The sequence below is a fragment of the Neoarius graeffei genome, chromosome 8 (genome assembly GCF_027579695.1).
Source record: "Neoarius graeffei isolate fNeoGra1 chromosome 8, fNeoGra1.pri, whole genome shotgun sequence".
In the NCBI taxonomy this organism is placed as follows: domain Eukaryota; kingdom Metazoa; phylum Chordata; class Actinopteri; order Siluriformes; family Ariidae; genus Neoarius; species Neoarius graeffei.
This window is the reverse complement of record NC_083576.1, coordinates 86,814,706-86,838,230: the sequence shown is the minus strand read 5'-3', so window position 1 is coordinate 86,838,230 and position 23,525 is coordinate 86,814,706. Positions and strand designations below refer to the sequence as shown.

At 42.2% G+C, this 23,525-nt stretch overlaps 1 protein-coding gene across 4 annotated transcripts in view; it reads left to right on the top strand.

Annotated features, from left to right (window-relative positions):
* Positions 1-23,525, top strand: part of btbd10a (BTB (POZ) domain containing 10a) — a 69,618-nt gene that overhangs the window by 11,852 nt on the left and 34,241 nt on the right. For 2 of the 4 annotated variants that reach the window (XM_060928430.1, XM_060928432.1), the window contains one exon: positions 19,657-19,847. In XM_060928430.1, coding sequence (XP_060784413.1) covers positions 19,657-19,847 — 191 coding nt within the window. Of the gene's footprint in view, positions 1-19,653; positions 19,848-23,525 lie in introns of all 4 variants that reach the window. The other 2 variants (XM_060928429.1, XM_060928431.1) reach the window with 1 other exon arrangement.

The window sequence follows — 23,525 nt, the reverse complement described above, 5'->3', positions numbered from 1 at the left end:
CAGCGATGAGCACTATCACACCTTTGTGGTCGTGAGGAGGTGTGTACACTAAGCAGATGTCAAACAGATGTTCAGTGGGTTGTGGTTTCCTAGAGGAACTCTCTGCTCCAATTTTGAAGAGGTTTTGCCAAAGCTAGAACGTGGCCGGTTCAGCTGGACCCATCCCGTGATTGACCTGGGAGCTGGCGTCCAGCAGGTTTGCTAGATGGTTCTTGGATAAATCTATGTAGACTGGTGTTGCACATCTGCCACTCTTTCCTCCTTCTGACCTCCACCCAGGATGGTGACGATAGGGACGTCTTGCTCATTTCTTTTGCAACAACTGTGAAGTGCTTGCGGTTGATTCTCTGAGGAAGAATCAACCGCAATGTTTTTGTCTAGAGCTTTGTCGGTGAAGCTCTAGACAAAAATAAACAATCGGACATTTTATATCTGGACTTCGCAAAAGCTTTTGACTGTGTTGACCATACTATCCTGGTCGAAAAGCTGAAATGGTACGGTATCGATGGGTGTCTGCTAGAGTGGTTTCGAGATTATCTTGGGGGAAGAACACAAAGAGTGGTAATTGACGGCGCGGTCTCTAAGCCTCTGCCCGTGACCTCCGGTGTGCCTCAGGGCAGCCTGGTCGGTCCTGTGCTTTTCACTATTTTTATCAACGATCTTCCCGAGGTCGTGGATAAAGAAACTGGAGTCGCTCTATATGCAGACGACACAAAACTTTTTCACACTATCCTGACATCCGAAGACAGCGAACAATTACAGCGCGATCTAGCCAATGCCGAGGGGTGGAGTTGTGAATCGAACATGCAGTACAATGCCAACAAGTGCAAAATATTGACCGTCACGCGGAAAAAACCTCCAATCATTCACGACTACTACCTGGGCAGCACGTGCCTTCAATGAGTTGACGAAGCAAAAGACCTGGGCGTGGTTATTTCAAGTAATTTAAAATGGGATTCGCACGTCTGCTCAATAGTCAACAAGGCTAACCGGATGCTTGGCTTTCTAAAAAGATCCTGTCCCTTGCTGACGGAAATTCAAGTGAGGAGGACTTTATATTTGTCGCTCGTCAAGTCACAGCCCTGTTACGCGTCTGAAGTATGGTCCCCTGCTAGTGTCAGCCTTAGAAGCCTGTTAGAGAGAGTCCAACGACGTGCAACGCGCTGGATACTACAACAGCGTATTGAGGATGCTACTTACACAGACAGACTCAGAAGCCTGTACTTGACTTATGATGGGGAGATTAGAGACTTAGTCTTTGTATATAAATGCATTAATGGCCAAACAGATTTGAACATAAACCTCTACGTGTCTTTTGTAACTCATGACCGGTCTAGGGCCCAAAATCCAAAATTTAATTTTAAAACCTGCACACTGCAGAACTTCAACTTATCAGGCCTCATTCTTCAATAGGATTGTTAAACCATGGAACTATGTACAACCCCGATTCCAAAAAAGTTGGGACAAAGTCCAAATTGTAAATAAAAACGGAATGCAATGGTGTGGAAGTTTCAAAATTCCATATTTTATTCAGAATAGAACATAGATGACATATCAAATGTTTAAACTGAGAAAATGTATCATTTAAAGAGAAAAATTAGGTGATTTTAAATTTCATGACAACAACACATCTCAAAAAAGTTGGGACAAGGCCATGTTTCCCACTGTGAGACATCCCCTTTTCTCTTTACAACAGTCTGTAAACGTCTGGGGACTGAGGAGACAAGTTGCTCAAGTTTAGGGATAGGAATGTTAACCCATTCTTGTCTAATGCAGGATTCTAGTTGCTCAACTGTCTTGGGTCTTTTTTGTCGTATCTTCCGTTTTATGATGCGCCAAATGTTTTCTATGGGTGAAAGATCTGGACTGCAGGCTGGCCAGTTCAGTACCTGGACCCTTCTTCTACGCAGCCATGATGCTGTAATTGATGCAGTATGTGGTTTGGCATTGTCATGTTGGAAAATGCAAGGTCTTCCCTGAAAGAGACGTCGTCTGGATGGGAGCATATGTTGCTCTAGAACCTGGATATACCTTTCAGCATTGATGGTGTCTTTCCAGATGTGTAAGCTGCCCATGCCACACGCACTAATGCAACCCCATACCATCAGAGATACAGGCTTCTGAATTGAGCGCTGATAACAACTTGGGTCGTCCTTCTCCTCTTTAGTCCGAATGGCACGGCGTCCCTGATTTCCATAAAGAACTTCAAATTTTGATTCGTCTGACCACAGAACAGTTTTCCACTTTGCCACAGTCCATTTTAAATGAGCCTTGGCCCAGAGAAGACGTCTGCGCTTCTGGATCATGTTTAGATACGGCTTCTTCTCTGAACTATAGAGTTTTAGCTGGCAACGGCGGATGGCACAGTGAATTGTGTTCACAGATAATGTTCTCTGGAAATATTCCTGAGCCCATTTTGTGATTTCCAATACAGAAGCATGCCTGTATGTGATGCAGTGCCGTCTAAGGGCCCGAAGATCACGGGCACCCAGTATGGTTTTCCGGCCTTGACCCTTACGCACTGAGATTCTTCCAGATTCTCTGAATCTTTTGATGATATTATGCACTGTAGATGATGATATGTTCAAACTCTTTGCAATTTTACACTGTCGAACTCCTTTCTGATATTGCTCCACTATTTGTCGGTGCAGAATTGGGGGGATTGGTGATCCTCTTCCCATCTTTACTTCTGAGAGCCGCTGCCACTCCAAGATGCTCTTTTTATACCCAGTCATATTAATGACCTAATGAGTTGCAATTTGGTCCTCCAGCTGTTCCTTTTTTGTACCTTTAACTTTTCCAGCCTCTTATTGCCCCTGTCCCAACTTTTTTGAGATGTGTTGCTGTCATGAAATTTCAAAGGAGCCAATATTTGGCATGAAATTTCAAAATGTCTCACTTTCGACATTTGATATGTTGTCTATGTTCTATTGTGAATACAATATCAGTTTTTGAGATTTGTAAATTATTGCATTCCGTTTTTATTTACAATTTGTACTTTGTCCCAACTTTTTTGGAATCGGGGTTGTATGTAAATATTTTTCCCCAGATAAATTCCGTAGCCTCCCTGTTTTCAAATCATCCCTGTTAGAGCTGTACTTTGAATTACTGACCTCCACCTATAATACGGACTTTTTATGTACTTGGTCTGTGTACCGTGACTGTGGTTGCCACAGATCAATTTAGTTTAATTTTAATTGTATGATTTTTCTCTTTTATATCTTCGGGGAAACGCTTTGCATGGGTCGCCCGTTTGCGTTCTCCCCTTTGGGCTGACTTACTTTATTATGTTTATTTTTATGTTTCTTTCTTTTTTTTATGTTTATTTTGTAACAGTCCAATAAAGTTGGTAAAATAGAAGATCATTACAGGGTAGACTGGGGACCAGGCTGTGTGGGTGGTTAGCCTCGGATCTAATAAACGGAGTATAAAAACTTGGTGTAAAATAGTCACTAAAATAAATGGGACTAAAACGTGGGATATCCCATCATGCACTGCAGTGTTATTTAACAGTTATTCCACGAAATCGAGTCGTACATGAGCTGATAGCCGATGAGGCGCATAGCACCGAGTTGTCTGTAAACCATGTACGACGAGATTGAGTGGAATAACTGTTTAATTCTATCCACATTCACTGGATTTTGAGAAACAGAGCATTTTTATTTGTTTTACAAATCTGATAAATGAAAACTTTATACAAAATGTCCGACCAAATCATTTCCGCTTCGAATGTAAACAAACCGGCGAAATGACAGGAGCAACTTGTGAAAAATACTATAATAATAATTCTTGAAAAAATTTTTTAAATGTACAGTTAGGTCCATAAATATTTGGACAGAGGCAACATTTTTCTAATTTTGGTTCTGTACATTACCACAATGAATTTTGAACAAAACAATTCAGATGCAGTTGAAGTTCAGACTTTCAGCTTTAATTCAGTGGGTTGAACAAAATGATTGCATAAAAATGTGAGGAACTAAAGCATTTTTAAACACAATCCCTTCATTTCAGAGGCTCAAAAGTAATTGGACAAATTAAATAATTGTAAATAAAATGTTCATTTCTAATACTTGGTTGAAAACCCTTTGTTGGCAATGACTGCCTGAAGTCTTGAACTCATGGACATCACCAGACGCTGCGTTTCCTCCTTTTTAATGCTCTGCCAGGCCTTTACTGCAGCGGTTTTCAGTTGCTGTTTGTTTGTGGGTCTTTCTGTCTGAAGTTTAGTCTTTAACAAGTGAAATGCTGCTCAATTGGGTTGAGATCAGGTGACTGACTTGGCCATTCAAGAATATTCCACTTCTTTGCTTTAATAAACTCCTGGGTTGCTTTGGCTTTATGTTTTGGGTCATTGTCCGTCTGTATTATGAAACGCCGACCAATCAGTTTGGCTGGATTTGAGCACACAGTATGTCTCTGAATACCTCAGAATTCATCCGGCTGCTTCTGTCCTGTGTCACATCATCAATAAACACTAGTGACCCAGTGCCACTGGCAGCCATGCATGCCCAAGCCATCACACTGCCTCCGCCGTGTTTTACAGATGATGTGGTATGCTTTGGATCATGAGCTGTACCACGCCTTCGCCATACTTTTTTCTTTCCATCATTCTGGTAGAGGTTGATCTTGGTTTCATCTGTCCAAAGAATGTTCTTCCAGAACTGTGCTGGCTTTTTTAGATGTTTTTTAGCAAAGTCCAATCTAGCCTTTTTATTCTTGAGGCTTATGAGTGGCTTGCACCGTGCAGTGAACCCTCTGCATTTACTTTCATGCAGTCTTCTCTTTATGGTAGATTTGGATATTGATACGCCTACCTCCTGGAGAGTGTTGTTCACTTGGTTGGCTGTTGTGAAGGGGTTTCTCTTCACCATGGAAATTATTCTGCGATCATCCACCACTGTTGTCTTCTGTGGGCGTCCACGTCTTTTTGCACTGATGAGTTCACCAGTGCTTTCTTTCTTTCTTTCTCAGGATGTACCAAACTGTAGATTTTGCCACTCCTAATATTGTAGCAATTTCTCGGATGGGTTTTTTCTGTGTTCGCAGCTTAAGGATGGCTTGTTTCACCTGCATGGAGAGCTCCTTTGACCGCATGTTTTCTTCACAGCAAAATCTTCCAAATGCAAGCACCACACCTCAAATCAACTCCAGGCCTTTTATCTGCTTAATTGAGAATGACATAACGAAGGAATTGCCCACACCTGCCCATGAAATAGCATTTGAGTCAATTGTCCAATTACTTTTGGTCCCTTTAAAAACAGGGTGGCACATGTTAAGGAGCTGAAACTCCTAAACCCTTCATCCAATTTTAATGTGGATACCCTCAAATGAAAGCTGAAAGTCTGGACTTTATCTCCATGTCCATTATATAACTATAACTTGAATATGTTTCAGTAAACAGGTAAAAAAACAAAAACAAAATTTGTGTCAGTGTCCAAATATGTATGGACCTAACTGTACAACCCCGATTCCAAAAAAGTTGTGACAAAGTACAAATTGTAAATAAAAACGGAATGCAATAATTTACAAATCTCAAACACTGATATTGTATTCACAATAGAACATAGATAACATATCAAATGTCGAAAGTGAGACATTTTGAAATTTCATGCCAAATATTGGCTCATTTGAAATTTCATGACAGCAACACATCTCAAAAAAGTTGGGACAGGGGCAATAAGAGGCTGGAAAAGTTAAAGGTACAAAAAAGGAACAGCTGGAGGACCAAATTGTAACTCATTAGGTCAATTGGCAATAGGTCATTAACATGACTGGGTATAAAAAGAGCATCTTGGAGTGGCAGCGGCTCTCAGAAGTAAAGATGGGAAGAGGATCACCAATCCCCCTAATTCTGCGCCGACAAATAGTGGAGCAATATCAGAAAGGAGTTCGACAGTGTAAAATTGCAAAGAGTTTGAACATATCATCATCTACAGTGCATAATATCATCAAAAGATTCAAAGAATCTGGAAGAATCTCTGTGCGTAAGGGTCAAGGCCGGAAAACCATACTGGGTGCCCGTGATCTTTGGGCCCTTAGACGGCACTGCATCACATACAGGCATGCTTCTGTATTGGAAATCACAAAATGGGCTCAGGAATATTTCCAGAGAACATTATCTGTGAACACAATTCACCGTGCCATCCGCCATTGCCAGCTAAAACTCTATAGTTCAAAGAAGAAGCCGTATCTAGACATGATCCAGAAGCGCAGACGTCTTCTCTGGGCCAAGGCTCATTTAAAATGGACTGTGGCAAAGTGGAAAACTGTTCTGTGGTCAGACGAATCAAAATTTGAAGTTCTTTATGGAAATCAGGGACGCCGTGTCATTCGGACTAAAGAGGAGAAGGACGACCCAAGTTGTTATCAGCGCTCAGTTCAGAAGCCTGCATCTCTGATGGTATGGGGTTGCATTAGTGCGTGTGGCATGGGCAGCTTACACATCTGGAAAGACACCATCAATGCTGAAAGGTATATCCAGGTTCTAGAGCAGCATATGCTCCCATCCAGACGACGTCTCTTTCAGGGAAGACCTTGCATTTTCCAACATGACAATGCCAAACCACATACTGCATCAATTACAGCATCATGGCTGCGTAGAAGAAGGGTCCGGGTACTGAACTGGCCAGCCTGCAGTCCAGATCTTTCACCCATAGAAAACATTTGGCGCATCATAAAACGGAAGATACGACAAAAAAGACCTAAGACAGTTGAGCAACTAGAATCCTACATTAGACAAGAATGGGTTAACATTCCTATCCCTAAACTTGAGCAACTTGTCTCCTCAGTCCCCAGACGTTTACAGACTGTTGTAAAGAGAAAAGGGGATGTCTCACAGTGGGAAACATGGCCTTGTCCCAACTTTTTTGAGATGTGTTGTTGTCATGAAATTTAAAATCACCTAATTTTTCTCTTTAAATGATACATTTTCTCAGTTTAAACATTTGATATGTCATCTATGTTCTATTCTGAATAAAATGTGGAATTTTGAAACATCCACATCATTGCATTCTGTTTTTATTTACAATTTGTACTTTGTCCCAACGTTTTTGGAATTGGGGTTGTATATTCCATTCAGCTAGCATGATACTGAATGAGTCAGAGACGAGTCGCTGAATGGAATATATCTAATAGATCATGAAAAAAAGCCATTATTATAATTATAATACATACACATTCCTTTCGGGTGTTCAACGCATCTTTCTCTTTCAAAATCTTCCGTATTTAGCGAAGCAAACCTGGCCGCCATGTTCCTTTACAGATTGTCCCAGTCACTTGCTAGCGCGAAAGTTTTACGTCTCCGATGTGTGACGTCATGTTGCCTTGACAGCCATGCAATATCGTAAACCATATTCAACGCTCATTCTGCATTGGGTAGAGTGACGTAATACACGTAGGATAAACGATATGTTAACGATATTGCATGCTATCAAACCAAATGAATGAAACCCGCTAGAAGGGAATAGAACACGTTTTTATTCCATCGAAAAAGTGTCCTGTATGGATAATAACTTCTGGTATTTTCCTGTAAATACAGTATTATGCTCTCAAACACAATTATAAAACCGTGTACGTGCTGTCAAAAATAATTTGACAACTGATGGAATAAAATGTGTTCTGTTTACATTCAAATGAATGAATGATTTTTGGAGATTTGTTCAGCGTTGAGAAATTCTATAACGTTAAAGTTGAATGAAGAAATAGACGAAGGGCAAAGCAAACCATTTTTGTTTGACTCGCCAAATTAAGAATGGAGCTATTTTTAGCCAGGCTATTTTTACTCCCTGTTGCCTACCACTCGTGTGTGTGTCTCATCTCGTCTCGTCTTGTCCTGTCTCATCTCGTCTCGCTTCCTGTAATAGACATAACGCTTCATCATTTCTCTCACATTGCCCACCTGTTATTCTTCCTTTTTTCCACCCATCCAGAGATTAAGCCTCTTTTAGATTTATCCATCAATGTGTCGTTTACCATGCACACTGTTCATTCATTTCACAGAGTCGATTCATTTAAGCTCACGCAGACTCGGTGATGCGCGCACACACACACTGTCGTGCTATACCTTTTCTTGTCTTCAAGGTCAGGGACGAATCATTTCTTCTACAGTAAAGAAAAGATGTACGTTTGTTTGAACTTTCCTCACGTTGGAGATCATGACATTAGAGATCGGAACACTGACGGTTGTAAGTTTAATAAATAAAAGCTGTGTTTGTGTATACGTTTTATATCTTTATATACATGTAAAGAAATGCTGTCGACCAAAAATGGCTTAAAAATAATGAAATGAAACGTTTCAGCATTAAAAACTACTATAAACAGTAATCAGTAAGCCATAATGAGCGAAACGAAGTGAATATTTGGTGTGAGACGACCCTTTGATTTTAAAAATTAAAATATCCGTCTGAGGTCCAGTGAGTGCAGTTTTATGCAGAAATGAGCTGTAGGTTTTACTGAGCATCTTACAGAACCAGCCACAGTTCTTCTGGACACTTTAACCGTCACACTCGCGTCTTCATTTTGCCTCGATAATGTTGAAGTCATGAAATGTGTAATCTATAACAAGGTTTGTATGAAAAAAAAACACCAACACTTAGAGTGCCAATACTTTTGCACAGCACACTCTCATATATATATAAAACTGCACAGCACTGTATGTGTATATATATATATATTATTTATATAATATATATGAACACAATTTCATGAGATGGATAACTTTGGTTTCATTCACCTTCTTATTAAGAATTTGTCGAGAAATTTAAACATTGCATGATTTTCTTTCTTTTCTTTTTTTTTTTACAATGAAAAAGAGAGCGAGCCTGCATTTCCACATAAACAGATCACTGGTCACAATGGTGCATGTTTAAGTTCACAGTTATATTAATGTTAATAACGTCCTTTATTAACTGTATAGCCAAAAGTATGTGGACACCTGACCAGCACGTTCGTATGTCCTTGTTGACCATCTCATTCCAGACGTATTCCACCTTTCCTGTTATAATAAGCTCCACTCTTGTCTTCTGGGAAGGCCTTCCTCTAGATTTTGGGGCGTGGCTGTGTAGATTCGTGTTCATTCCACTACTAGAGCATTCGTGAGATCAGGCAAAGATGTTGGGTGAGGAGTAACGTCGGTGTTCCAGTTCATCCCAGAGGTGTTCGGTGCACGCAGGACACTCGAGTTCTTCCACTCCAACCTGAACACGCTGTGTCTTCATGGAGCTCGCTTTGTGCATCGTGCTGGAACGATGCAACGGTGTACAAAGACGTTCTGAACGACATACGGGTGGTGATGGACAGGGGTGCACATACTTTTGTGAGAGGAAAAATGGGGGGGAAAAAAACAACTCGACCGAGGAATCATTTGAACCAGTGGTTTGGGTTTGTTGCTTGCTGGTGAAGTCGCAGTTCCCTGTCTCACACATCATCGGGAATTCTCGTCATCCGGGATGTTTCTTCTTCTTTGACGAGCTCTTCTTAGGCAGTATATTCTTCTGCAGATGACGCATGAAAGCTGCGCAGTGATATTCAGGATTGCTGTTTCAATCCTGCTTTCGCTTCTTGCGTGCTTCTCGTTTGGTCGTGAATTCTTCTCCACGTTGGTTGAGCGCTAGCGAATGTTTCCCGGTTGGATGTCCGATTGGTCCTTGTAGATTTTTCTTTAAGTTTGGAAAAAGATTTGCTTGGGGAGAATTTCATTCTTCATCTGGAAAACAGGTCCCGTCCATCGAAACAGGACTTGACGTTTGACACATCGAAGATGAACCATTTCGTTTAACATTCTTACTTGCCAGTTAGGGGAAAATAATTTTGGTTGGTTGGTGGGGTGGGTGGGGCATACTTAATCTCTCCTGCCAATCACAGGGACCAATCCTGAGCGTCTTATCAATCAGAGGTGGGTTTCCCAAAAGCCTCTTAACACTAAGAGCGTTTTAACTAGGAGAGAGAGCGCATTCATTGTGTTGCTCGTTCTACCATTTAACGATGATCTTTGTGCTGCGATGTTTTTGTAAAACTCAGACGAGGTTAATTTTTAAAAAAAAAGAAGCAAAATCATGTTAATTAGACGAAATGAGGCGGCACGGTGATGTAGTGGTTAGCACTGCTGCCTCATAGTAAGAAGGTCCGGGTTCGAGCCCCGTGGCCGGCGAGGGCCTTTCTGTGCGGAGTTCGCATGTTCTCCCCGTGTCCGCGTGGGTTTCCTCCGGGTGCTCCGGTTTCTCCCACAGTCCAAAGACATGCAGGTTAGGTTAACTGGTGACTCTAAATTGAGCGTAGGTGTGAATGTGAGTGTGAATGGTTGTCTGTGTCTATGTGTCAGCCCTGTGATGACCTGGCGACTTGTCCAGGGTGTACCCCGCCTTTCGCCCGTAGTCAGCTGGGATAGGATCCAGCTCGCCCGCGACCCTGTAGAACAGGATAAAGCGGCTACAGATAATGAGATGAGATTATCAATATTGTTCCACTTAAACAAAAAAACCATCTAGTTATATTTGCTCTTCTGCATGCAGGCTGGAAAGGTGATTGATTCATTCACTGGGGTATTGAACACAGAACCTCATGGTGATGTGATGTGATGTGATGAAGCCAGGCCACACCCCGGGCTCCTCGTGCCTCTGTAAACATTCCGGGTGTTTACACCGCGTTCCAAATAATTTGCAAATTATATTTTTCTCTGATTTTCCTAAATGGTTGATGCAAATGACAGTCAGTATAATTTTCAAGTCATCATCTGTTAGAGTGTAAATCGAATTTTATTGAACAAACCTCCCAGCGATAACAGTATTTTTTCAAAAATAAAAAAAACTCAAAATGCACTGTTCCAAATTATTATGCACAACAGAGTTTCAAAACGTTTTATCGGCTGTAAAGAACTAAAAATGTTCATTTGTTGTTAAATTTGCAGCATTCGGAGGTCATGTTTACTGAAGTCAAAAGCTATTTCATTCAAAAACATCTTAACAAGCCAAGTTACATGTTAAAGGAACAGTCCACCGTACTTCCATAATGAAATATGCTCTTATCTGAATTGAGACGAGCTGCTCCGTACCTCTCCGAGCTTTGCGCGACCTCCCAGTCAGTCAGACGCAGTCAGACGCGCTGTCACTCCTGTTAGCAATGTAGCTAGGCTCAGTATGGCCAATGGTATTTTTTGGGGCTGTAGTTAGATGCGACCAAACTCTTCCGCGTTTTTCCTGTTTCCATAGGTTTATATGACCAGTGATATGAAACAAGTTCAGTTACACAAATTGAAACGTAGCGATTTTCTATGCTATGGAAAGTCCGCACTATAATGACAGGCGTACTAACACCTTGTGCGTGCTTCGACAGCGCATTGATACGGAGCTCAGATATCAATGCGCTGCCAAAGCGCGCAGAAGATGTTAGTACGCCTGTCATTATAGTGCGGACTTTCCATAGCATAGAAAATCGCTACGTTTCAATTTGTGTAACTGAACTTGTTTCATATCACTGGTCATATAAACCTATGGAAACAGGAAAAACGTGGAAGAGTTTGGTCGCATCTAACTACAGCCCCAAAAAATACCGTTGGCCATGCTGAGCCTAGCTACATTGCTAACAGGAGTGACAGCGCGTCTGACTGCGTCTGACTGACTGGGAGGTCGCGCAAAGCTCGGATAGGTACGGAGCAGCTCGTCTCAATTCAGATAAGAGCATATTTCATTATGGAAGTACGGTGGACTGTTCCTTTAACATCGGACCCCTTCTTTGAGATCACCTTCACAATTCTTGCATCCATTGAACTTGTGAGTTTTTGGAGAGTTTCTGCTTGAATTTCTTTGCAGGATGTCAGAATCACCTCCCAGAGCTGCTGTTTCGATGTGAACTGCCTCTCACCCTCATAGATCTTTTGCTTGAGGACACTCCAAAGGTTCTCAATAGGGTTGAGGTCAGGGGAGGATGGGGGGGCCACACCATGAGTTTCTCTCCTTTTATGCCCATAGCAGCCAATGACACAGAGGGATTCTTTGCAGCATGAGATGGCGCATTGTCATGCATGAAGAAGGCACGGTTCTTCTTTTTGTACCATGGGAGAAAGTAGTCAGTCAGAAACTCTATATAGTTTGCCGAGGTCATTTCCACACCTTCAGGGACCCTAAAGGGGCCTACCAGCTGTCTCCCCATGATTCCGGCCCAAAACATGACTCCGCCACCTCCTTGCCTTGTTGGGACATGGTGGCCATCCACCAACCATCCACTACTCCATCCAGGGTTGCACGACACTCGTCAGTAAACAAGACTGTTTGTTTTGAAAATTAGTCTTCATGTATTTCTGGGCCCAGTGCAACCGTTTCTGCTTGTGAGCATCGGTTGGGGTGGCCGAATAGTAGGTTTATGGACAACTGCAAGCCTCTGGAGGGTCCTACTGTACACCTTGAGGCTCACGGGACTCCAGAGGCACCAGCAGCTTCAAATACCTGTTTGCTGCTTTGTAATGGCATTTTAGCAGCTGCTCTCTTAGGGTGTATTCAGACCAGGATAGTTCGATAGTTCACTTGCTTTGGTCCGAACCAAATGTTTTTTTTATTTTTTCATTTTGGTGCGGTTCGCTTTCACACTGTACATTTTAGTAAGCGGACCAAAATCTGTCAACAAAGCCACGCGCCCTGAGGTCGTTCAGCTATTGGTCAGAGACGACACGCGCACAAAGCGTTAAGTTCAAAAGTAGTCATGGAGGCTTTCCGTGCTGTTATTCTTTTTAATGTCATCAAAGCTATATGTTTTTTCCAGTTTTTACTGTTTTCACAATTGTGCGATTACTATGCTGTTGTACAAGTAATTTATCAACGACGACTTCAAAGGGCAAGGCGGCTACGGAGGATAGCGCTGATGAGCGCACATCATGTTGTGACAGTTCTGGCTCTTCACGCAAGACGGAGGAGGTATGTGTCGGGATATTCGCCTTATCCATCGTAATAGATGAATTTCTTTTTTGCGTCGCTAGTACCGCCACTTTTTGAAAGAATGTCCCTGATTTTAATGTAGGTCTGACGGAGTTTCTTCACTTTTAGCCGACATTGTTCTGGGGAGCGCGTGAACCCCTTCTCCTTCATTTTCTCACTGAATACAGCAAACACGTCGGCATTTTTGTGTGTTCTCTCCAAAAGCTCAGATATGTGGACATCTGCCCATATATCCACAAGGGTACGCGTTTCTTCCTCGGCCCACGTTTGCCCCCTACTCATTTTTTGTACTCTGTAGTCTAGCCTACCACTGGTCTGAATGACTGAACGACTGTTGTAAGGTTCCCTTGACAACCGAAACAGTGTTTGCACTTTGCGGTGGAGTGTCAAGACTCTGTTTCCCATAATGCTCGACAAACAACGGAAGCTCCCGAGGTACAAAAAAGCAAAACTGTCGGATTAGGTCCGGTCTGCTTTCACACCTCCAAAAGGTCCGCACCAGGGTTCCTTTGGTCCGGACCGAGTCCGACCTTGCAGCTCGGTCTCGGTCCGCTTGTTTGGTCCGGACCAGAGTTCGGTGGTTTGTATTCAGACCAACCCAAAAGGTCCGGACCAAGGGAAATTTGGTTCGTTTGGTCCGGACCAAACAACGTAGGTGTGAATACGCCCTTAATCCGATGAATTTGTCTGGCAAAAACCTTCCTCATTATGCCTTTATCTGCACAAATCTGAATCAGCCACAAATCTCTTCACAGTACGATGATCACGCTTAAGTTTTCGTGAAACATCTAACGTTTTCATACCTCGTCTAGGCATTGCACTATTTGCCGTTTTCGGCAGCAGAGAGATCCTTTTTCTTTCCCATATTGCTTGAAACTTGTGGCCTGCTTAACAATGTAGAAGGTCCTTCTTAAGTAGTTTTCCTTTAATTGGGCTCACCTGGCAAACTAATTATCACAGGTGTCTGAGATTGATTCCAGTGATCCAAAGAGCCCTGAGACACACTACCATCCATGAGTTTAATTGAAAAACACAAAATTAAATCTTAAATCCAATTTGCATAATAATTTGGAACGCGGTGTATTTAAGAACAAACAAAACCTTTAAATCCACTCTTGGGGGGGGGGATAAGGAGTTGATTCAGTGAAGATTCTGATTCTTTGATTCGATTCACCTGTGAAGTGAATCACCGTCATTGTGCTCTCCGGTGGCGCGTGCTTTCGTGCTTTTATAGCACTCGTGCAACGTCAGCAAGGCACCGAGCAGCCATTCATGCTCTCTCTCTCTCTCTCTCTCTCTCTCCCTGGTGAATGACTCGCGCCGCAGCCGCACAAACTAAAAAAGCAAACAAACAGAAACCCGCACACACACACCTCTCGGAATGATGTTAGAGCTGGAGAGGGAGAGGAATGCCCGAGGATGCGGAGTCGTGCCGAAAGCCTCTGTGTGCTGAAGAAGGTGCAGCTCACGTGCTGTTCTGCGCGTGCATCCCGCACATCCTGCCGCGCTGCTTTGTCTTCACGGAGCCGCGCGAGACCCAGCGCCGGTAAGGGGCCGCGTTACAGCGGGAACAAAGGAGCTGCTCCTACTGTACACCCCCCCTTCTCTCTCTCTCTCTCTCTCTCTCTCTCTCTCTCTCTCTCTCTCTCGGGCACAAAGAAAAGGCATTGTGAGATAAGTAATGGTACCCCCGCTTACCTGGTTTAAAAGGTGTTGTTTTTTTTTTTTAAATTGAGACCTGTTATTTATCTATCGATCTTTATTTATTTACTTTCAATAACAGAGCACATGGAGCACCTTCCACTAAAGGGAACCTCATAATGCTGTTTTTGGTGCAGATAATCAGGTGTGTGTGTGTGTGTGTGTGTGTGTGTGTGTGTGTGTGTGTGTGTGTGTGTGTGAGGTTTGACACCTTGTGGAAGGAGGAACAATGGAGGCAAAGTGAAGCATCTGATCTCCAGCAGCTTCATACGTATATTCATCAGACATATGAAGCTGTTTGGGCGTAAAGTGTAAGTTAACCCTTTGGTGTGTAGCGCCCGTCAAGTTAAAGCTGTTCTTAGGAAAATATTCAATCTAACTCACCTTCAGATCACTTTATTTTAAGAAGCTAAGGTGGAATTTTGGCACACACACACACACACACACACACACAAAAAAAAAAAAACATTAGTAAAGACACTGCAAGACATGCGCTACATTAAGAATGGCAAACGGGGATAGATTAGGGATAAAATTGGCTCATGTCTTGGGTCATTCAGATTCTGTAAAGCTGCTTTGGGACAATGTCTATTGTTAAAAGCGCTATACAAACAAACTTGACTTGACAAAATCTAGGAAGCATAATAATAATAATAATAATAATAATAATAATAATAATATTTTTTTTTTGCTTCCTAGATTGTCATTCTTAATATAGTGTACGTCTCAGTGTCTTTGATAATGTTTTTTTTTGTGCCAAAATTCTACCTTAGCTTCTTATAATAATAATAATTATTATTATTATTATTATTATTATTATTATTATTGAAATAGTTTATATGATGTCAGGAATACTGCCATATATTTCTGTTTTCTATGTGGCATGTTATTTAGTATAATTTTTCCCTCAAATTTTTTTAATGTTTAATTAGTTTTTTTTTAACCATTTATTATTTGTAATAATTTGTTAAAGCTCCTTTCTCTTTCGACGTGATTTTTTTTTATTTTGAATTTATTTAGCCTATTTATTCTATACATACTGTGCTGTGGGAAAAAGTCTTAACCCCTCCATTTATTTTTTTTTCATAGATTTCTGTTTTATGATTTCTACATTATCAAGTCAAAGCATTATAAAAATGTTTTAGAGTTCCAAACGTGAGGGTGTGTGTCCCCCCCAGCACAAAATTGAATGTTACAGAAAAAAAATGTGTGGATCTGAGATCTGAGCAGCATCCATAAGAGAGCACTTTTCAGATTAAAAAAAAAAAAGAAAACATAATGAAGGCTACTGGATAATTTATGGCGCAAAATGAAGACGCGAGCGTGACGGTCAAAGTGTCCGGAAGAACTGTGGCTGGTTCTGTAAGATGCTCAGTAAAACCCACAGATCATTTCCGCATAAAACTGGACCGGAGACCTCTATCGATCGATCTAAAAAAGCAAAGGGTCATCTCGTACCAAATACTGACTTTATTTCATTCATTATGGCTTACTGTTTATTTTTGTAAGCCATTTTTGGTCGACGGCATTTCTTTATATTTGCCTAAGACTTGTGCACAGCACTGTACCTTTAACTAATGTAGATATGTTTTTAAATGGTGCATGAAAATTTACATCTTACGTCAAGTTCATATGGAAATGGGATTAAATTCAGTGTAAAATGAGTCGGTATGTTTAGAGCAGGGGTTAGAGACGTGATGAGGGACAAAAGGAAAAAAAATTAAGAAACACAAAGACATGCTAAATTGTCCTGGAGTGAATTAATTAATTTATTTATTTATAGTGCATAACTCAATCACATATTAGTTTTCTATTTGAGCATGAAGTAAAAAAAAAAAAAAAGTATGGCTTAAAAATGTAAGCATTTTCTAGGTCTAAATTCCTGTCCAGAATTCGTCACACGATGTACGATCTGATATTAGATAGATTAGAGTCGTGGTTTTTGAGGATGGTATAACAGATAACAGCAGGACGATCCATGAGTAAAGTATTTTCCCTACAATTCTACGCAGTACTAAATAAATCCACGTTTCTGGTTGAATGTAGAGTTTGGTTTGTTTTATTTACACCTGAGGGCTCGTGGAAGCAGAGCAGGCTGTCATGTGGAAATGATGATGTTATTAACCGATATTTTATTTCAGAGTCCAGCTAAAGAGTGGGGCGTGGAACGCTGGAGCAGGAACAGAACGGTATCAGTTTTGTTCAGAACGAACCAAAAATAAATGGGTTCCAATTCCTGGTTTTCAGGATTTCATTGTTTGCTAACAAACATGATGCTGTAAATCATCAGGAGTTGGTAAGAATCAAAACGATATTTGATGAAACAGCTGAATGTGCTGCTGAAGGTGTAGTTTAGATTTCGAGGGTAATAAGTCATTTATTATTATTATTTATTATACACATTCCTTTCAGGTGTTCAACGCATCTTTTTCAAAATTCTCTCAAAACTTCCGTATTAAGCAAAGCAAACCTAGCGGCCATGCTCGTTTACAAATTGTCCCAGTCGTTCGCTAGCGCAGAAGTTTTACATCTCTGACGTGTGACGTCATGTTGTCTTGACAACCATGCAATATCGTAAACCATATTCAACGCTCATTCTGCATTAGGTAGAGTGATGTAATACACGTAGGATAAGCGATATGCTAACGATATTGCATGCTATCAAACCAAATGAATGAAACCCACTAGAAGGGAATAGAACACGTGTTTTTATTCCATTGAAAATCCATGTCCTGTATGGATGATGATTGATGATACACAACTGAATCTAATACAACTTCTATCGTTAAGGAAATGATTCGATATTCGACAAGACCAGTGAACGGTTTCCATTCTTAGGCCAATGATCGGATATTTTGATAATACACCCGAATCTGATCCAGTCCAGATTATATTCTTCAGGTAATTATTTAATACTTGATGATCTTGATGAATCTGGATCTCGTATAATTCGATGCTGGACCTTCACAAAATTTAAGAAGAAGAAGTCTTTATTTTTGTCACGTGTACACTCGAGCACAGTGAAATTCCTCCTCTGCATTTAACCCATCTGGAGCAATGAGCACACAAGTGAGCAATGAGCACACACACACACACACACACACACACACACACCCAGAGCAGTGGGTAGCTATGCTACAGCGCCCAGGGGGCAGTTGGGGGTTTGGTGCCTTGCTCAAGGGTACTTTAGCCATGATACACAGGGAGGGGAAAGTACTGTTCATTCACTCAACTCTCCTCATGTTTTTCCTGCCGGGAATTGAATCGGCAACCCTTTGGGCCTAAGGCAGCTTCTCTAATCTTCAGGTCATGGCTGTCCCCCAGATTTCTAAATTTATTGGTTTTATAAAATAAAAGATCTCCTGTAAGCCTAGGTCACAACCGGACGTACGATTTTTTTGGCCGTGCGATTTTTGGCGTTTCCCAAATCGCTGCTTTTTTTTTTTTTTCGTGGAGAAAGACACACGTTGGCCGTAAGTTTGTCTTGCAACCTGAAAAAAACGTAAGCGCCCGTAGAGTTTGTTTGACATGACAAAGAACCTCTGCGGCCGGTCTACGGCTCGAAAATCAGCACGTCACACGCGCGCCCTTCGTGCGTTTCTTGCGTTTTTTGCACGTAGACCGGCCGTAGGAGCACGTACGGCTGGTTGTGACCGAGGCTGTACATGGAAACATTTTTGAAAACGTTTCTATATAAATTGCATCATCGTTATCGCTAATTTCACACACACAAATTTGCATCAAATTACAGTGTCAGAATTCAGCTGTTTATGTTCTGCATCTCACAACTCTGTGTGTGTGTGTGTGTGTGTTGTCCTGAAGCTAGTTTGCAACTAGTTTGTGTATTTTGTAGTTGAGCTTTGAGTTTATAGCTGATGAGTCTCCGTGAGGTTCAGTAACATCCGCCCAGAGAGGACGCGGAAACTCAGAATCCATCTTCATGGACTAATATAAGCTATTTTCAGCTTATTCATCACTTATTTAACTGCGCTGGGTTTGCAGCGAGCTCGCGTCACATCACGTCCATGCACTTCAGGGCAGAAAGTATCGCGTATCGCTGTGTGTGAGGATCCTGAAGGGAAACGTCCTGAGATCAAACCACAATGCCAGCACGATTCCTCTCTCTCTCTCTCTCACACACACACACACACACACACACACCCTGAGGCTTTTCTTCAGCGTCATCATATCGGGTAATGCAGTCCCTGAAGACACAGGCACTTTTTATTAAAAGGATGTGTGCTCGGCGAACAAGGTGTGGTTATTTTCACAAACAAATTCGCTTCTCTAGATGTGGTTTGCTGATGGAACGCCATTTTGTATTTCCTTTAAGGTCATTTTGTTCCAGCATCATATAACATACTGACATTTAGTCCCTCACGGCTACAGTATCCATATCCGTGTTCTCCTCCTCAAACGCTTCGCGTTCACTGAAGCAAAGGGGTGTAGCGGGTGTGGTTTGATTTGTACTGGCCGACCCCAAAACACCTCGGTGCTACACGAGAGAGATTTGAGTCAGGAGAAATCAAGGAAACCTCTCTGAGCATCTCCGACATGTCATGGCAAGGTTTTTTTTTTTTCCTGGAGAATGAACCTGGTTAGGTATTGATATCTAAAGAATAAAACATTCCATGTTGTATTGTTAGAGGAAAACGAAAGAAGTTATCTTTGTAACCCTGAGGCTGATTATTTTTACTAGTTCCTTCACCTTTCTTGAAGTTAAAAAGACAAAAAAAAAAAAACCACAGCTTGTTGTTGTGTTACTAAGAAACCAGAAGCTGTTTCTCATCCGTCCTGATCCTGGAGACTCCTTCCATGAGTGTTAAACAAAATGTTTACTTACAGGAAACTTCACCATGCCAAAGATTGCGTGTCTTACACAACAGCATTTCAGTTTATTCTGTTTATCATGAGATGTGTACGATGTGGAGCGTTCGCCATACACACTGCTACTGTTGTGGAAGAAAAAAAGTTTAAATATGAAACGTTTTTGAGCATGTGTCTCATGTTCTCGTGTGTGTGTGCGCAGCAGCGGTGGCGGTCGGCTGCGAGCCTCTCAGCTGCACACCAAGGTGGCGAGGATGAGCGTGCACGGACCCGAGCACTGCAGGGAGAGGCGTCGCTCTGGAGATTGCTCCAGGGATTCCTCTCACGAACGGGTCGAGGCCCAGCTCACGCCCTGCATCAGGAACGTCACCTCACCGACACGGCAGCAGCTCAGCGGTGAGAACCGTCCTCACACACAACACCGTATACAACCTCCGATGTTCACAGACTTTAATCTGGACTCAGAAAACAGAGGAGGGACTCCTGATATCTGTACTTTACTTGGTGTGGGGTTTTTAAGCAGACCATCATGAGGATCTAAAAACAATGAATAATAAATCGGGTACGAGGCCAAGAGACGAAGGGATTTGATGTTAAATAAAGAATGAATGAGACACTTGGTGTCGTGGTGTCGGAGGAAAATCTCACCCATGCAGTGGGAAGTTGATTATTTTCCTGGAACAGCATGCCCTGAAGTCTCGGAGAGTCGTATTCCGTTTATATGATGGCGATTTGCCAGCGATTGCATTTTATTATGATTAAAGAGAGACACAGCACACACCTCCTCAATTTCAAGTTAAACACAATGCGGTAGAACGTCCGGGTTCTCTCTTCTGTTATAGCAGATATATATATAAATATTACAATACACACACCTCTCTCTCACACATATTATATCTCTCCCCCATCACACATTCTCTCTCTCTCTCTCTCTCACACACTTTCTCTCTTACATATTATCTCTCTCTCCCCCCTCCCCATCACACATTCTCTCTCTCTCTCTCTCTCACATATTATCTCTCTCCCTCCCCTCCCCATCACACATTCTCTCTCTCTCTCTCTCTCTCTCTTTCTCACATATTATCTCTCTCTCTCTCCCCTCTCCCCATCACACATTCTCTTTCTCTCTCACATATTATCTCTCTCTCCCCCCCTCCCCATCACACATTATCTCTCTCACACACTTTCTCTCTTACATATTATCTCTCTCTCCCCCCTCCCCATCACACATTCTCTCTCTCTCTCTCTCTCTCTCTCTCACATATTATCTCTCTCTCCCCTCTCCCCATCACACATTCTCTTTCTCTCTCACATATTATCTCTCTCTCCCCCCTCCCCATCACACATTCTCTCTCTCTCTCCCTCCCTCCCCTCCCCATCACACATTCTCTCTCTCTCTCCCTCCCTCCCCTCCCCATCACACATTCTCTCTCTCTCTCTCACATATCTCTCTCTCCCCCCTCCCCATCACACATTCTCTCTCTCCCTCCCTCCCCTCCCCATCACACATTCTCTCTCTCTCTCCCTCCCTCCCCTCCCCATCACACATTCTCTCTCTCTCTCTCACATATCTCTCTCTCCCCCCTCCCCATCACACATTCTCTCTCTCTCTCTCTCTCTCTCTCTCATATGATCTCTCTTTCCCCCTCCCCATCACACATTCTCTCTCTCTCTCTCTCTCTCTCTCTCTCTGTCACATATTATCTCTCTCTCCCCCCTCCCTGTCACACATTCTCTCTCTCTCTCTCTCTCTCTCTCTCTCTCTCTCTCACACACATATCTCTCTCTCCCCCCTCCCCATCACACATTCTCTCTCACATATTATCTCTCTCTCTCTCCTCCCCGTCACACATTCTCTCTCTCCCTCTCTCACACTTTCTCTCTTACATATTATCTCTCCCTCTCTCACACTTTCTCTCTTACATATTATCTCTCTCTCTCTGTCCCTCTTACATATTATCTCTCTCTCTCTCTCTCTGTCCCTCTTACATATTATATCTCTCTCTCTCTGTCCCTCTTACATATTATCTCTCTCTCTGTCCCTCTTAGATATTCTCTCTCTCTGTCCCTCTTACATATTATCTCTCTGTCCCTCTTGCATATTATCTCTCTCTCTGTCCCTCTTACATATTATCTCTCTCTCTCTCTGTCCCTCTTACATATTATCTCTCTCTCTCTCTGTCCCTCTTACATATTATCTCTCTCTCTCTCTGTCCCTCTTACATATTATCTCTCTCTCTCTGTCCCTCTTACATATTATCTCTCTCTGTCCCTCTTACATATTATCTCTCTCTCTCTCTCTGTCCCTCTTGCATATCATCTCTCTCTCTGTCCCTCTTACATATTATCTCTCTCTCTGTCCCTCTTGCATATTATCTCTCTCTCTGTCCCTCTTGCATATTATCTCTCTCTCTGTCCCTCTTGCATATTATCTCTCTCTCTGTCCCTCTTACATATTATCTCTCTCTCTGTCCCCCTTGCATATTATCTCTCTCTCTCTGTCCCTCTTACATATTATCTCTCTCTCTCTCTGTCCCTCTTACATATGATCTCTCTCTCTGTCCCTCTTACATATTCTCTCTCCCTTACATATTATCTCTCTCTCTGTCCCTCTTACATATTCTTTCGCTCTCTCTGTCCCTCTTACATATTCTCTCCCTGTCTCTCTCTGTCCCTCTTACATATCTCTCTCTCTCTTTGTCCCTCTTACATATTCTCTCACTCTCTCTGTCCCTCTTACATATTCTGTCTCTCTCTGTCCCTGTTACATATTCTCTCTCTCTCTCTGTCCCTCTTACATATTCTGTCTCTCTCTGTCCCTCTTACATATTCTGTCTCTCTCTGTCCCTCTTACATATCTCTCTCGCTCTGTCTCTCTTACATATTATCTCTCTCTCTCTCTGTCTGTCCCTCTTAGATATTCTCTCTCTCTCTCTCTCTCTCTCTGTCCTTCTTACATATTGTCTCTCTTACATATTATATCTTTCTCTCTCTGTCCCTCTTACATATCTTTCTCTCTCTCTCTGTCCCTCTTACATATCTTTCTCTCTCTCTGTCCTTCTTACATATTATCTCTCTCTCTGTCCCTCTTAGATATTCTCTCTCTCTGTCCCTCTTACATATTATCTCTCTGTCCCTCTTGCATATTATCCCTCTCTCTGTCCCTCTTGCATATCTCTCTCTCTCTGTCCCTCTTGCATATTATCTCTCTCTCTCTGTCCCTCTTGCATATTATCTCTCTCTCTCTCTGTCCCTCTTACATATTCTCTCTCTCTGTCCCTCTTACATATTCTCTCTCTCTGTCCCTCTTACATATTATCTCTCTGTCCCTCTTGCATATTATCCCTCTCTCTGTCCCTCTTGCATATCTCTCTCTCTCTGTCCCTCTTGCATATTATCTCTCTCTCTCTGTCCCTCTTGCATATTATCTCTCTCTCTCTCTGTCCCTCTTACATATTCTCTCTCTCTGTCCCTCTTACATATTCTCTCTCTCTCTCTGTCCCTCTTACATATTCTCTCTCTCTCTGTCCCTCTTGCATATTATCTCTCTCTCTGTCCCTCTTACATATCTCTCTCTCTCTCTGTCCCTCTTGCATATTATCTCTCTCTCTCTCTGTCCCTCTTACATATTCTCTCTCTCTGTCCCTCTTACATATTCTCTCTCTCTCTCTCTCTCTCTCTCTCTGTCCCTCTTACATATTCTCTCTCTCTCTGTCCCTCTTACATATTCTGTCTCTCTCTGTCCCTCTTAGATATTCTCTCTCTCTGTCCCTCTTACATATTATCTCTCTGTCCCTCTTGCATATTATCTCTCTCTCTGTCCCTCTTGCATATTATCTCTCTCTCTCTCTGTCCCTCTTACATATTCTCTCTCTCTCTCTGTCCCTCTTACATATTCTCTCTCTCTCTGTCCCTCTTACATATTCTCTCTCTCTCTGTCCCTCTTGCATATTATCTCTCTCTCTGTCCCTCTTGCATATTATCTCTCTCTCTGTCCCTCTTACATATTCTCTCTCTCTCTGTCCCTCTTGCATATTATCTCTCTCTCTGTCCCTCTTACATATTCTCTCTCTC